The 15237-nt window shown below is 49.6% G+C and overlaps 1 protein-coding gene across 1 annotated transcript; it reads right to left on the reverse strand.

The window, feature by feature from the left end:
* Positions 1-1192: 1192 nt before the first annotated feature.
* On the reverse strand, positions 1193-13283 carry LOC706794 (golgin subfamily A member 6C-like). The gene is made up of 18 exons (XM_028851113.2): positions 13200-13283; positions 11397-11516; positions 9348-9428; positions 8457-8495; positions 8141-8191; positions 7963-8044; positions 7757-7863; positions 6627-6713; positions 6412-6519; positions 6131-6218; positions 5238-5743; positions 4894-4962; positions 3490-3565; positions 2970-3061; positions 2311-2413; positions 2131-2228; positions 1887-2040; positions 1193-1800 (listed from the first exon to the last, which is right to left on the reverse strand). The coding sequence occupies exons 1-18, from the start codon at positions 13281-13283 to the stop codon at positions 1586-1588; spliced, it is 2160 nt and encodes a 719-aa protein (XP_028706946.2). The 3' UTR covers positions 1193-1585.
* Positions 13284-15237: the final 1954 nt, after the last annotated feature.

The raw sequence follows: 15237 nt of genomic DNA on the forward strand, positions 1-15237 counted from the left end.
GCTCATCGCAACCTCTAAGTTATGATTTAGGCAATGTATGACTGAAAGAATTCATTCATCATGTACGACACATTAACATAAATAGGGCACAAAATATGCCTCTAACTGAAACCGAGAGGTATAAAAACATATTTCACTCTTCGTAAAGAACTTTGTGAGGAGACATAACTCTGTGATGGTATAGACACTTTTCCTCATAATACTTTGAGCTTCACAAACAGTAGATTGCACAGCAGCTTGTAAAGATTTTAAGTTGCATAAACTTCCCCTTGATTTTCAAATGTAGTGTAATACTGTCTACTAAATCTCCTTTTTGTTTCAACTAAGTACTCTCATATATATTGGTTTTAATAATGGTTGTTATTGTTTTTACAATGTTTTCCATTCAAGGAAAATAAGTAAATTCCTATGTCAGAGTAATCAATAAAGAATAGGTATTAGCCAGAGAGGTCTAGATGGTAAAATCAATCTTCTAGCCTCAAAGAAGCTCCATGAACATAGAGGAATGCCAGGTGTCACACAGCTTTCCTTCACTCGAATTCATTCTTGACTAGAGCCTGTATGCCTGTTCCAGGGACATTTAAACTCTGAAAGGATTTCTTATGATCTTTACTAAATACAGTAAGAAGAATGCCAACCAGTGCCCTTTTGCATACTGGGACTTGTAGTCATGTGATTAAAACAGGTAATATGAACTCTGACTTTAAAGTATTGTGGATATAAAGGCTCTAAGCTAGAAAAGATTTTCCACATCCACAGTCAATGACGGGAGCCTTTCATTCCTCAGAAATAATCCCTTTTAGGTCACTGAGAAAGAGTCCAACTGCTGCAGCTCATGCTGCGATATCTTCAGGAGCCCAGAGCACGTACAAATCCTAAGGGAACTACCATAGTACCGCGCTCATTCCTGGCACCAGAACAAATGAAACACACTCTATCCTGCACACACCTGCCAGAGCAGGCCACTTTCCTCTTCTGTGAGATTTAAAAAGCTCCCCAAAATATTATTACTCCCATCCCCAATACACAGAAAATAGGGGGAAAGCTGTTTCCAGTTCTCGGCCTATAAACAACTCTAAATGTCAGTGCTCACAGGGGCATATTACAAAGTAAGAAACAGTGCGCATTTGAGGGCAAACCACATATTGAGCTAATGAAGAGCTCACTGTGATTAGGATTCAATCAAACATAATAGCAGAACATAAGCAAATTTTATCTGAATGCTGTAAAGAAGATACATGCTGCAATAACATTTAAAAAAAGCATGGCAGCCTATTCCAAACCAGCAAGAATAGTTTTGTACAAATAGGGGGTCTTTTTGTTTGAACTCCCACCACCCGATGGCAAACTTGATACGCATGCGAATAACTTACAATTATCAGATAAAAAAACAAAAATGCTAAAGGATGCCAGAGTGAACATCAGGGAAAGAGCCCTCTCCCTTAACTTTTTATAAATAAATTTAAACTCTAAATTAGAAACACGAATAAACATGAGGGGCTCTAACATTCAAATGAAGTAAATGAATTGCATAGGAGATTAACCACATTTCGTTGTTGTTGCTTTTAAATTTCTTGACCAGCTCTCAGATGATGATGATGTTTATCTCCCTGTTCTCCGCTGCCCGGTAAAAGAAAGGGACGCAGGGTTTGCTGGCCAAGCCTGGGTGCTCCTGGGTGTCCTGCATTACAGGAAGCAGCTGCACGATCTTCTCTGCGGTGGGGTTGCCACGGGGAGAACCCTCCCTGGCCTCTCCCGCTGCAGGCTCCACGCTGTGGGCCAGGCTCACCTCACAAAGATCTTCGGAGAGAGGGAGGCGGGGGTCTGAGCACAGTGCGAGCCTCCCCTGCTCCTGCCTGCCCACCCCGCCTGAGGGCGCTACTCACCACCCTGCTCCTCCACAGCCCCAAGCTCCTGGGGGGCTGGGGCCCCTGGAGCGGGCTCCTCAGCAGAGTTTTGTGCAGTGGGGAGGAATTTGTCATGCCCCTCGTGGTGGCCCATGAGCAGTAACACCGGCTCCTGCATTTCCAGCAGCTTCACCTGCAGGGAGGGGTGCTCAGCTGCCATGACTGAGCCGGCACCAGCGCCAATGCCCACCCCACCCCCATAGAGATATTGCATGCCCTCTACCTTCATCTCCTCCTCCTTCTGGGCCAGCCTGATGATGTCCTCTTGGTGCCGAGTGTTTGGCACTGCCCCATGGCTCTCATATATGGTGATGTACTCTCCTGGAAGAGGACAGGGCTCAGACACTGGGGCCCCTCTGACGGCCCCGCAGCTCCTCATGCCATGCCCTGGCCTCCTGCTTACTCATGCCCTCTCTTGCTCCAGAGAGCTGGATGAATCCAAGCTCTCGTTTTTCCACCTGCTCCTTCCCGTCTGCCTTCTCCTTCGGGAGGTCCATAAAGCTGCTCTGGAGACAAAATAATGGGGTCACATTCCGGGAGTGACCTGTCCTTCCCGCCCCCACTTTTCTTGGCCCATGCCAGGACTCGCTCACCTTCAGCTTCTCCATGGCCCCCTGCAGGGCCCGGTAGGTCTCCCCACATACAAACTCACCCCCAGTCCCTGGGGCCGGGGCCTCAGCCTCTGGCTCCTTCCAAGTCGAGGCCACCAGGTGAGCCAGGTGCAGGCAACACAGCCTTTGCACCTTCCGCTGCCCACATAGCCGTGCCTGCTCCTCCTGGGCAGTGGCTCCAGTGGAGTTGAAAAATGCCACATGAAGGCGAGAGCTGAGTATTCTTGTAGGGGCATACACAGAACAAATGGGGCAGGGAGGTGGAGCACAGTCCCTTCCCTGGGGTCTCAGAGAGTGCACCTGTTGGTCACAGGTGAAGTGGTGTCTGACTACTGCCTGGAAGGGGTGAGGGTCCAGAGAAATCAGAAGGCGGGGAAACCTAGAGCATAAGGGGGTCTGGGAGGGACCACGGAGGAAGGTGGCAAAGTGGGGCAGGGACAGTCAGACTCACCGTGGCCTCCTGGCTCTCCAGGTCCTTTGGGAAGCTTGGCATCAGCTGAGGCGCCTCCTCCTCCTCACCGTCCAGATGACGTCCTTCATCTCCTGTGGGGAGGTGGCCAGAGGGGTCCTCAGACAACCCAACTAGGGAGGTATTGCGGACCCACTTCTCCCCACCCTCACTGTGTAACCCTGAGCCAGCCCCTCCCCAGAGGGGAATGAGCTGCTGTTCTTTATTTTTCCTTTTAAGAACCAAGATCTTGCTATATTGCCCAGGAAGTCCCACTACCGGTCAGTGTGGGAGTTCTGAACTGCTCCCTTTCTGATCTGGGCCAGTTCACTCATCCTTAGGCAACCCGGTGGCCCCCTGCTCCCAGTAGGTCACCATATTCATGCTGAGTTTATTGCAGACACCCGGTTGGCATAATGACCAGCTCTTCTAAAGGTCTCTTCCAACCCTTCCATCTTGTGCTGCTGACAGTCCCCCCTTCCTCCTGGGGCTGTCTCCTCTTCCCCTGAGTGGTCTCCTGTACCTTCTCCAGGGAGAGCCATGAGGCTCAACTGGGCCTCTAGGTGTCGATTCTGCTGGCTAGCAGCTTCTAGGTACTCCTAAGGGAATGGAAAATGAGTGAGAAGGCACGGAAGATGCCAGGTTGTCCCCCTTGGGGCCCTGTCCTCAGCAACTCCCTCCCCTGGGTCTCCTGCAGATTTGCTGGGCCATCTCAGCCACTGCTTTGCCCCGAGTTTCCTGCTGCTGCAGTTGGTCCATGAGCTGGGTCTGCAGCAGTAACTCCCTGTGCAGCACCTCCTTCTCAGAGGTCAGCTGCTGATAGGGGGCCACGTACTGCTGCAGGTGACCCAGGTACTAGTCTCACTGCTGTGCAGACTCTGAGATCCTTGGCTCTTCAGCTCCAGCTGCAGGAAGGCCCTGGGCATGAGGGCACGTGGTGGCTGGCTTCCAGATTCTGGGCCCATTAATAGGGTAGTGAGGGCACTGTGGGGCTCTGTCACCTGCCTGGGCCCCTGGCCCATTGCTCCAGGCCTAAGAAACTTCCTCCCTTGCCTAGAACCCTATGCCTCCTTCCCCAGCCTCAAATATCATTTATTTGGGTCCTTCTTCCCACCATTTAAACTGTAGGCCACAGACTGGTGGAAAAGCAGAGGGAGCCAACCACCATCTGCTAAGTGTGCTACAAGCCTAATGCTTTCCATGTATTCTCTCATTTAATCCACAGCACCTCTGCAAGGAAAATGCTAACTTCCTTTTGAAGTTAAAGAAACAGAGACTTAGAGATGAAAAGTAATTGAATGCTGACCAGAGAAACCAAGGCTCGAATCCAGTTTGAATCTAAGGGGGGTTTTTTGTTTTGTTTTGAGACAGTGTCACTCTGTGGCTGAGGCTGGAGTGCAGTGGTGCAATCTTAGCTCACTGCAACCTCCACCTCCCACGCTCAAGTGATTCTCATGGCTCAGCCTCCTGAGTAGCTGGGATTACTGGCATGTGCCACCATGCCTGGCTAATTTTTTGTTGTTATAATTTTAGTAGAGATGAGGTTTCGCCATGTTGGCCAGGCTGTTCTCAAACTCCTGACCTCAAGTGTTTCTCCTGCCTCAGCCTCCCAAAGTGCTGGGATTACAGGTATGAGCTACCACCCCGGGAATAAGGAACCTCTTATACCAGTCTCTTCCCCTATGATGGGGGGGCTCCATGCCTCTAGCTGGAATGATGATGTCCAGATCTGGGAGAAGCCCAGGGCTACCCACCTCTAAAATCAGAGGGCAGGAAGCAAGAAACAGGTATAGGGCTACCCTGCAGGGTGCTGAGGTCACCTTCCCTCCAGCTAGAGCTGCCTTTGGCCTGGGACCGCCCCTCCCCAGAGGCTGGTGCCCGCCTCCCAGCCCATCTTAAATGGGGCAGAGGTTACCGTCTTCTTCACCTCACTCAGCTTCTCCTGCAGCTCCTTTACTTGCTGCTCCAACTGCAGTGCACTCTTGTTCTCGTTGTTCTGGACAGAGAGAAGCAATCAGTGGCCATCCACTGCAGCTGGAGAACGCTGAACTTGGTGTCTGTCTCCCGGGTCACCAGGAAGGTGGAGGCAGGTTAGAAAAATCATCCCCTCTCCCCCACAGGCATCAGAGCAGGGCCTGATGAGCTCTGGCTCACAGGTGCCTTTCGAAGTACCATGTCATGTGAGGGTTACTCTGCCCCATTTTACAGGTGGGGAAACAAAGGCCTGGAGGGCTAGGGATGAGGGCAGCCTCCCCAGGTGGGGCAACCCACCAGATCTTTGAAGCCGCACTGTGGCTCGGCCAGCTGCTTGTCGAGCTTTTGGTTCTGGGAGAGTGCGAGCCTCTCCTGCATTCGCAGCCTCTCCTCCTGCTTTCGTAGCCTCTCCTCCTTCTCCCACAGCCTCTCTTCCTGATCCCACAGCCTCTTCTCCTGCTTTTGCAGCCTCTCCTCTTCCATTCGCAGTCTCTCTTCCTGCTTTTGCAGCCTCTCTTCCTGCTTTCGCAGCCTCTCACCCTGCTCCTGAAGCCTCTCCTTTTGCTCACACAGCCCCTCCTGCTCCCGAAGCCTCCTCTCCTCCTGCTCCCGGAGCCTCTCCTCCTGCTCCTGAAGCCTCTCCTTTTGCTCCTTGCTCAGGAGATTCAAGGCCTGGTTGTTTTCCACCTGGGATTGGAGTTTTTCCACCAAACTCTCCACCTCCTTCCTCAGGTGTTTGGCCTCATCTTGTAGCTGCTCCACGTCAGAGGGCCCTGCTGGGGGTGCTGGGGATGGGGGCTCAGCTGAGAAAGGAATCAGACAATGGGGGCCTCTGGATTCCCCCTCCCACCCCTCCCCCACCAAAAAAAAACCAAGCCTCCTCTTGATGCACAGCTCCTCTCAGGCTTCCCAAACTTGGCCTCACTGCTAATGATTCCTTGCACCCGATGGAAGCCAATTTCCCAGCCATGTCAGATAGCACCGTGGGTGGCTGACAACGGGCACTCCTCCCTCTTTGCTGATGGGGACCCTGAGGCTCATGGAGATGACAAGACTTCCTGAACCCTGCACAGACCTCGTTCCCTCTGCCTCAAAGCCCTTCCATCTACCCACCTCCCTGGGGCATCCTAAGCCACCCCACAGCCCTCTGATGCCCGTCCTGCTGCCAGGTCACACCAGCCCCATCTTACCCATCTGGGGTTTGATTTCGGACAAGCTCCTCTCCAGCTCCTGTATCCGATGTATGTCACGCTTCTTCTCCTCCTTCAATGTGCGAGCCTGCCCAAAGCACAGGGGGAAAGGGTCCTGGAGAGAGGGGCTGGTGACTGGACAGGCTACCATCTCCCTCTCTGCCCCCACCTCCACAAAGCCCAGATCCACGACCACCTCTGGCTGTACTAGTCCCATGTTACAGATGCCCAGAAAGACCCAGTGACCCATGTAAGGTGGGAGCTGAAGGCTCAGGTCTCACCTCCACCGACATTTTCCGCATCCTCTCCTGCCACCGGGCCCTCTCTCCTTTTATATGTTCAGCATATTCGTCTCTCTGCAGCTTGACTTGTTTCAATGACTCTGTCACCTGCAGGAATGGGCACAGAAGTGAGGAAGGGCTGTCACTGGTCCTCACCTGCTCCTGGTCACCTGGGGTCATCTTCCTTCCACATCCCTCCCTCTGCAAAGTCTCACTTGTGTCACGTGTGCGTTCAGCAGCGCCCGCTCCTTTAAGGTCTGCCGTAACTGCCGCTGGAGGACGGCTTCACTGTGGTTCGAGGACTGGATGGTGAAGAGTGAGAAGTTTTGATGTGGGTCGCCCGGGCAGTGCCCCTTAAAAGGGCTAGGGCTAGGCTCAATATACAACTCGGTCAGTAAAGATCAAGGCATTTCCAAGCCTGTGGCCTGCTTTTTAAAAGAACTCAGTAGAGTTGGAAGGGACAGGGAAAGAGATTGAATTTACAGCTGGCTAATGGAGGCCCAGAGAGATGAGATAGTAATGCAATGGTTATTTCTATTACTACTACCACTGTTTGAAACTTTATGGAGTGCTTTACCAGGTACCATGCTAACAATCCCATTTAATCCTCACAAGCATCATATGAGACAGTTCTTAGGGTAACCTCTATTGTGTAGATGAAAATCATGGAGTGTTTGAGGTTAAGTGCTTGCCTAAGATCACTGAGACAGAGCTGAGATTTGAACACCCAGGTGTATCTGATTCTCTAAGCCCATTTTTTCTTGCTATGGGTGGGGGCACAGATAGAAAGGGGGAAATTAATCTTTTGTTCACTTTTTGAAAGGGTGATACATTCACATAGTTCAAAACTCAGAAGGTACAGAAGGGAAGTGTCTCCCAGCCACCCTGTTACTCTCTCCTGAGTTTTTTAATGAATGCTTACACTAACAGACATGTTTTATGTATATTATCATAGTACACACACACAAACACACACACACACACACACACATCTTTCCTCTCTCTACAGAAATGGTGACATACTAAAGGTCCTCTTCTGTACCTTCACAGTACAAGTACCCGATACCCCACCTGGGACTTGGCCAAGGCCACAGCCAGGTAAGGGCAGTGCAGACACTTGGCCTCCATGTTCTGCATCCAGTGTTCGCTCCCCACAGTGCCCCCAACTCACCCACAGCAGCTGACTCAGCCCCAGGCTGCCTCTAACAACCACACACAAAAGCAGCGAGAAATGAGCATGCTGCCTTCTGGGCAGGACACTGCATCCTGCAGAAGGGACCTTTAGGCTCACTCCTCCATCTGGGAAGCCAGGCTGCCAGGGGATGGGGCAGCTGGTTGGACTCACCCTGTCCTCTTCCCGCTGCTGTGTACACACAGCAGAGAGAGCCCGCTCCAATTCCTGAATACGCTGTAAGGAGGATTGCAGGCGGCCGGCCAGATCCTTGGACTCTTCTGTAATGACAGAGGTTGAGATGGAGCCCAAAGGAGTCCCCCTAAAGTGCCAGTGTCAAAGTGCCAGGGTGAAGGATGATGGGATGCCCAGATTCCCACCTTCGAAGTGTCTGGCGGCACGTTTAGTATGGTAAAGGGTGGTCTTCAAGTCTGCCTTTTCCAATGTGAGGATGTTGATTGTCTGGAATTGAACGTTTGGGAGAAAAGCCAAGCAAGTGCTGAAAGAGACGGAAACATTCTCCGGAGGACAGGAGAAAACTCCCCACCCTCCACTCACCTCTAACTGCTCCGTCTGTGCTTTGTGTATGTCATTGTTTGCTTTCTTTTCCTGTAGGAAGAGGAAGACAGAGCTCTTACCCGGGGGAGGCAGAGATGGCACAGCAAGAGACATGCCCCCAGCATGCCACCAATGCCCCAGGACAGGCACACCCATGGGACCAGGTTTTCAGGGACCCTGTGGGTATGGGGTGGAATCTGAGGGGTGAGCCTTCTTCCCCAGGCTGGGAGTGGGTGAGACGAGACTGGCGCCTCTACATCTGAGTGCCCCCCAAACCCAGCAGTCATGTTGTGTGCAAACAAAGAAATCGCGTTACTTCTTCCAGCTGATGTTCCACTTGTTTCTTCTGTTGTTTCTGTGGGGAGAGTCAAATTCAGGTGACTGAGGGGGGGCCCCCTCAACTCTATTGCCCAAGCCTGGAAGTTGTAGGCAGGGACCAGGAATGGATTTTAAAGGCAAAGTTCTCAGACCCAGTGGCAACACGAACTGATCAACTCTCCTCAAGCTCCCAAAGACAGAGGATTTGGGTCTTTGTGGGTTTTTGCCCACAGCCACAGAACTCAAAGTCTGAATCTGGATTCTTTCAAAAGGACAGTAACATAAACCTCTAGAGACGGAGTCTGAGAAAGGCCCGCCTTTCCGCCAGCTTGTGATTTAGAAAGATGTGTTCATTTGACAAACATTTACTGAGCACATACAGGCCGGGTACGGGTCTTCACAGCAGATATACAGGATAGAAAAGGACAGACGGGAGCCCTTGGCCCTGAGGTTTCCATTCTAGGGGCATTTTAATCTCGGACTGTCGGAGCTTAAAGAGATCTTTGATACCCTCTACCTCCTCTGGAAACACGAGCCCAAGGAGGAGAGGTGGCTTGTCCAGACTCAAAGAGCAACTTAGGGACTGAGTCAGGGCAGAAATACGGGGCCCCTGACAACCCTCACTTTCCTGAGAGGTGACAACCCCAGGCCGTGTGTGGCAAGGACTGGAGCAGGGATGTCTGAAGCAGAGAGTCAGCAAAGAGGACAGTGACAGAAGAGCCATGCTGCATGCTCCTTACTCTGGGGTCCCCCCAGGTGAGGCCTGGGTGCTTCAGCTCCCCATCTGCCCTTTGGACCAGGGGCCCTCAGCCCCTTTCTTCAGAGCCCCAAGAGGAAACTAAACCCCAGGATTGGCAGCGTGGAATCAGGGACCCCACTGGACTCTTACCAATGATTCTATGTTTTCATTTAGTTGATTGATTGTTGCGGAGCTTGAGTCCAAGGCTACTTCCAGTTCTTGGTACCGGCTCTGAGGCGCACGCAGAGAGGAGGAGTTGAAGGATGATTGCGGGGAGAAGTAGAGAGAACAATCATTAGGGCTGGTGTGTGTGTGGGCTGTCTCAGCTGGCATAGGGGCACGCAGCCCCTGCCGTGAGAGGAGCTTGGAGGGCTGGCCTGCAGGGTCACTGCACCTCGGCCCAGGGCATCTTACCTCCAGACCCTTCAGGGTAGCAGATGATGCAGAGGTAATAGAAATTAAAAAAAAAAAAAATTTACATGGGTTACAGTTATGGATATCGAGAAAGTAAAAAAAAACAGCAAGGGGCTGGGCACAGTGACTCACGCATGTAATCCCAGCACATTGGGAGGCAGAGGCGGTTGGATCCCTTGAGGTCAGGAGTTTGAGACCAGCCTGGTCTATATGGTGAAACTCCATCTCTACTAAAAATATGAAGATTAGCCTGGCATGGTGGCAGATGCCTGTAATCCCAGCTACTCAGGAGGCTACGGCAAGGGAATCACTTGAACCCCAGAGGCAGAGGTTGTAGTGAGCCAAGACTGCACCACCGTTCTCCAGTCTGGGTGACAGAGTGAGATTCTGTCTCAAAAAAAAAAAAAAAAAAAAAAAAAAAAAAGAAGAAGAAGAAGAAAAAGAAGAAAAGGAAAGAAAAAAAAAAAGCCCCAAATCCCACATGCCTGTTCTGTACATTATTCCCAAACTACTTTTAAACTTTAAGGTATGTCTCACCATGTCCAAGATGATATAAGATGCAGGGAAGGAAAAAACCCAATCAATCAAGCAGGAGAAGCAGCAGACATAAACAGGCTGAAGGATAGTGCCGGCAAAATAAAAATAAGCCAGGGGCCAAGTATTCCCCAAACCAGAGAAGCCTCAGGGGCATGCACAGCTGGAGACAGTATGCCAGAGAGGGGTCCTGGCACTGCCTCACCTTCCACTTGTTCAATGGGGGAGCGCTACCCCACTGGAATGGTGAAGGTTGGACACCAGCACCTTCAGAATGTCCTGAATCTACATGAGGTGAAAAGGGAAAAACAAGGGCAGAGGGAGAAAGACAGAAGTGGCTTAGAGAGAAACAAGAAAGTCAGGGTAGGAGGAAGATGTGGGTTCAGGAAAATGAAATGCTGAAGAAGAGCAGAGGAGATTGAAACCATGGCCTGTGCCATTCTTCCAAATGGCCACCTGCTGCTTTGCCAGGGGCAGGAACAAATAGATGGAAAAGTCCCCTGAGCGATGTAGTCACAGAGTAGAGTCACCTGACCAATGCAGCTCTTAATACACTGACTGGACCCCTCTCCTCTGGCCCAGGGCATGGGCCATGAATCTGGTAATGCTCCAGACCTCCGCCTCCATTAAAAAAACCAGACTGCTGAGTAAGGGTTCACTTGAACTAAGGGGGCTCCAGCTAAAAAGCAAGTTTGAAAGACACTGATCTTGTCCAGTATCATCTTACAGAGGAGGAAACTGAGGCCCAGGGGAAGAAGTGATTTTTCTGTGGTCACGCAGCAAGCTGGTGGCAAGTTAGAACTTCTCTTACTCCTAGTGCCTGGGGCTTTCCTCACCACACACTGGAGCCCTTTCAGTGACTCCTAAAGGGACAGCCTGATGGCAAGTGTCTGAACTCATTGGCCCAGCATCCCCTTGAGACTGGGGATGAGGAAAATCAAGCAGCAATCACCATTTCCTGGGTGTCCTGAGTGTTTACAGTGGCCAAGTACTAGGGATTAACATAAAAACAACAACAAGGAATCTCATTTAATCTTCAAAAATGGAAGTCAAACAATACTACCCCTACTTTACAGATGTGAAAAGAGAGGCCCAAAGAGCTCAAACAACTTGCCGTAAGTCAGATCCCTAGCGGTTGGAGAGGCAGGATTCAAACCCAGAATTCTTAACCAGTACCCAACAAACTCAACAATTACCCTCTACTGCCCCTTGGGTCCCCTGTCGCCAGGAAGCTGACCAACCAAGACTCACATCACCAGGTGAGTGGCAACCACCAGAAGTGGTTGTCTCAGGGCTACGGCCAGTATTTTTCTTTTTCATCTTCACTCCTGCCGGAACACCAGGGCTGCTCCTCTGCTGATATTCTTTTAGCTGTGGGAAAGAAGAGCAGTCATACTCATGAGGACTACCAGCCCCTACAGCCACATCCTCCTTTACAGTTTTTGCAAAAAAATCTTATGCACCATCTGATTTAATGCCACCAACAACTGTACAAGGTGTTGTCACAATCACTTAGTGACTGAGAGGGATTGATATTATGGCTAAAAAGCAAGGGGGCGGGGGCAATAATGGAACTTAAACTCAGTTTTCTGACTCCAAGCTCCAGGGTTTTCCACAAATCAGCAGCTGCCAGGGACCAAAACCAGAGGCAGAGGTAGAAAAGTAAACATTAAGTAGTCAAGAACTGCACACTATGTGCTTTAGAGTCATACATCCTCACATGTCTGTTAGTGTGAATAAGTGCACCAGTATCTCTCAAACTTTTATATCAATGTGTCCTCATGCCACAAGGCAACTTTTTTGTTAAATCTGGGAATTTATCAGAAAGAGGACAACCCAAGTCTCATTTCAAAGAAAAGTCTGGTGTGCTCTTAGGAACCTATGTGACTGTCATCCCTAAGTACATTAAGGATTCTTCCTCTCTCAAGAGAGTCAAGGGAAACTGATGCTTCAGAAAGATCTCCCACATTTATCCTGTGGCAGTCAAAGTACCGAAGTTGAGATGATACGAGTAAGACTCAAGCTGTCAAGTTCAGTTTTCCAAGATCTATTCCACAGAAGATGAGCAAATGTCACTTCGGAGACCACTGACTGAAGTGCAGTCTGGTCCCAGAACCATGGAGAATTAGAATGTGAGGTGGAGAACTCAGAAAAAAAGTTAAAGTCTCTCTGTTGAGTAGAAACCTGGGAGAAAACCAAACCCAACCCATTCTCCCATTGCCACCCAGAGATAATGTCAACATTTTGAGCTCATAGGCAAAGGGTAGGCTTTTCACGCTGTCAATGTCTATGTGACGGGAGTAAGGCAGCCTGAAACCTCTGCCTCTTAGGTCCCATAGTCTTCATTCTCATTCCAGCTGGAAATTTGTGCTGTGACCAGAGGAACCAGAAATTGGGTGAGAATGGTTAGGGGACTGGGTTGTAAGATAAAAGGCTGGTCTTGCAGCAGTAATGACAGTTCATAGGGGGATTGTGACATCACTACATTCCACTCCTCCTGGGGGTGGGGGGAACCACATTAGTGTGGTGGCTGAGTCATGCTGATCCATGATGGTGGAGCAGGATGTAGGACTGGGACCCAGGTCCTTAGAGACGCCAGCCCAAAGACCACAGGGAGATGGAGCTTGGGTCAGCAGGAGGGGAGAGTAGAGTCTGCAGCAGGGAACCCCAGGAATCACCAGTTCAAAGTCACCCAGGGATAAATGGCAATGGGGGGGCCTGGGGCTGGGGGACCCACGTCCTTGGAGAGGTGAGCCCAAAGAACCCAAGGAGGTTGGGCTTGGGGTGGCAGGATGTGAGGGCTGAGTATGCAGTGGGGAGCCCCAGAGGTCGCGCACCCAAAGTCACCCTGGGGTGATTGGTGAGGGCAGGGGCTGGGCTGCTTGCTGAAGGAGTGGGACTGACTGCCAGGACTTTGGTGGGGGGAGCCCAGAGGTGCCAGGGTTGGGGACCCCAGCCCAGTGTGTCTCAGGAGTGGTATGGACTCTGGCAGTGGTCTTGTCATTGGAGGCGATCTCTGGCTGGATTGGGGGGCCACGACCTGGTGCTTTTTACCTTTTTCTTGGCTGCTGCCAATTTGCTCTCTCGAGTTTCTTCTAACATCGCGGGGTGGGGAGGGAGGCAGGGTTGGGGCCACATCAGGGAACACCTCCAGTCACCTAACAGTCAGCTGTGTGACTGAGCCACAGGAGGCGTAACCAGGGCCCCAGTAGAACACAGAAAAGGGGCGTGGCCTTCATGCTCCAAGCCCATTGGTCAGTGAGAAAGATGAAAGGGAAAGGAGGCGTGGCCAGGCAGCAGTGTGTCCATAGCAACCTGTGGTATCACAAGGGAAGCTGCCCATGCAACTGCTGTCCCCGCCCACTTGGGGCAAGGGGCGGGGCCTGCATACTCCCGGAGAGGGGATGGGCCGGCTTTTGTTTTAAAACTTTATATATGTGTTTATATTTTATATATTTGTGTGTCAGTGTGTGTGTGTGTACATGTTCCTCCAGAGCTGTCTTCATTATCCAGCTTCTATGCATGGTCTATGATTTTGGCCTACATTATTCATCTTCAGATGGAGTACAAGAATTACCAGTATTATCTCTATTGAGACACAAATCCTATAAAAATGTAAAATTCATATTTTGTCTGATGATTAATGAAGCAGATTATATTATCCAACACTCCAATATGGTAAAATAAGCACAAGCAATTCTCTCTCTTAAAACATTTCTCTTATTCTCCTACATTATTAAGATTTTTTTAAAGCAAGAAACATGTCTAATATCTTTAAAAACACAAAGCTTTTGGATCGGGTGCAGTGGTTCACTTTAGTTCAGGAGTTCAAGACCAGCCTGGGCAACATGATGAAACCCCGTCTCTACTAAAAATAGAAAAATACCCTGGTGTGGTGGTGTGTACCTGTAATCCCAGCTACTCACGAGGCTCAGGCAGGAGAATCACTTGAACCCAGTAGGCAGAATTTGCAGTGAGCCAAGATCAAGCAACTGCATTCCAGCCTGGGCAACAGAGCAAGACTCCATCTCAAAATAAAATAAATAAAATAAAATAAAATAAAATAGAAAAATACAAAACTTTCAATCTAATAAGCACTCAAAACTCTTTACCAGTTTAAAGCAAATACAAGACCTCTTTTTCTGGGATCACCTGGCCTTTCTAAGCCTTGCAAATGAAACTGATTTTCTCACTTGATACTTGGCTATGACTTGCAATCATGAAAATCAAGAATTGTGTTATGTCACTGTGTATTGCTACCTGAATTCCACACTGTGCTGGGATCAAGGGTTGAATCTTTCATGATTTGCTCCATAATCTCTGAGCTTCTTATCCCACACCAAACTAAGCTTTTTTCTAGAGTTCTACCATTTACAGTTAGTAGACAAGAGGGTTCTCAATAATGTAGTCTCTGGACTAGCAGCACCAGCAGAACCTGAGAACTTTTCATGAGTGCAAATTCTCAGGCCCCACCCTGGACCTGGTGAATCAGTAACTCTGGAGTAAAGCTCAGCCATCTGTGCTGCAGTAACCCTCTGGGTGTTCAAGAACCTCTGGTATACAACAGGCAGAAAAACGTGTTTCCTTCTGTAGGTCCAAAGCCAGGGATTACATATGTTGGGTCTTGATATGAAACAATGACATGCAATTAAAAGACATAAATCTCCCTCCTGCTCCCACCCTCCATCCAATGTGTTCTATTTTTATGAGTTAAATAAGAAAACAAGTGGCAATCAGTGATTCAGTCTAAAAAGTATATTTACAATGTCAGTTCTCATCCAGCCTGATCTCATACAACACCATTTACACCCTCTTACCTCTCAAGTTTTAAAAACATATCTTCACAATGTAAGTCACAGGCACACTAGCAGTTCTATAATAAAACACCAAGTAGATTGGAATGTTCAAACTTACTAGAGAAGAAAAGTGGAATCAATGGCTATATTTTCAAATTGTATTCAACAGGAAATACAAGTGTTGAATTTTTTTCACCTTCGTACTTCCAAGTTAATAGCATTAAACCAGAATACTCCATTCTTTCACAGCCTCTAGCCAGGCAAAATCTTCCTGTATTACTTCTCACTTTGAATGG

Source organism: Macaca mulatta, chromosome 7 (genome assembly GCF_049350105.2).
Source record: "Macaca mulatta isolate MMU2019108-1 chromosome 7, T2T-MMU8v2.0, whole genome shotgun sequence".
Lineage (NCBI taxonomy): Eukaryota > Metazoa > Chordata > Mammalia > Primates > Cercopithecidae > Macaca > Macaca mulatta.

Coding starts and splice junctions, on each gene's coding strand:
- LOC706794 (XM_028851113.2), bottom strand. CDS start 13,283: ATGTGGCCCCAACCCTGCCTCCCTCCCCACCCCGCGATGTTAGAAGAA. Junction 6,219..6,411: donor TGCGGAAAATGTCGGTGGAG/GTGAGACCTGAG, acceptor TGCTTTGGGCAG/GCTCGCACATTGAAGGAGGA. Junction 1,801..1,886: donor GGCTGTGGAGGAGCAGGGTG/GTGAGTAGCGCC, acceptor CTCTCTCCGAAG/ATCTTTGTGAGGTGAGCCTG.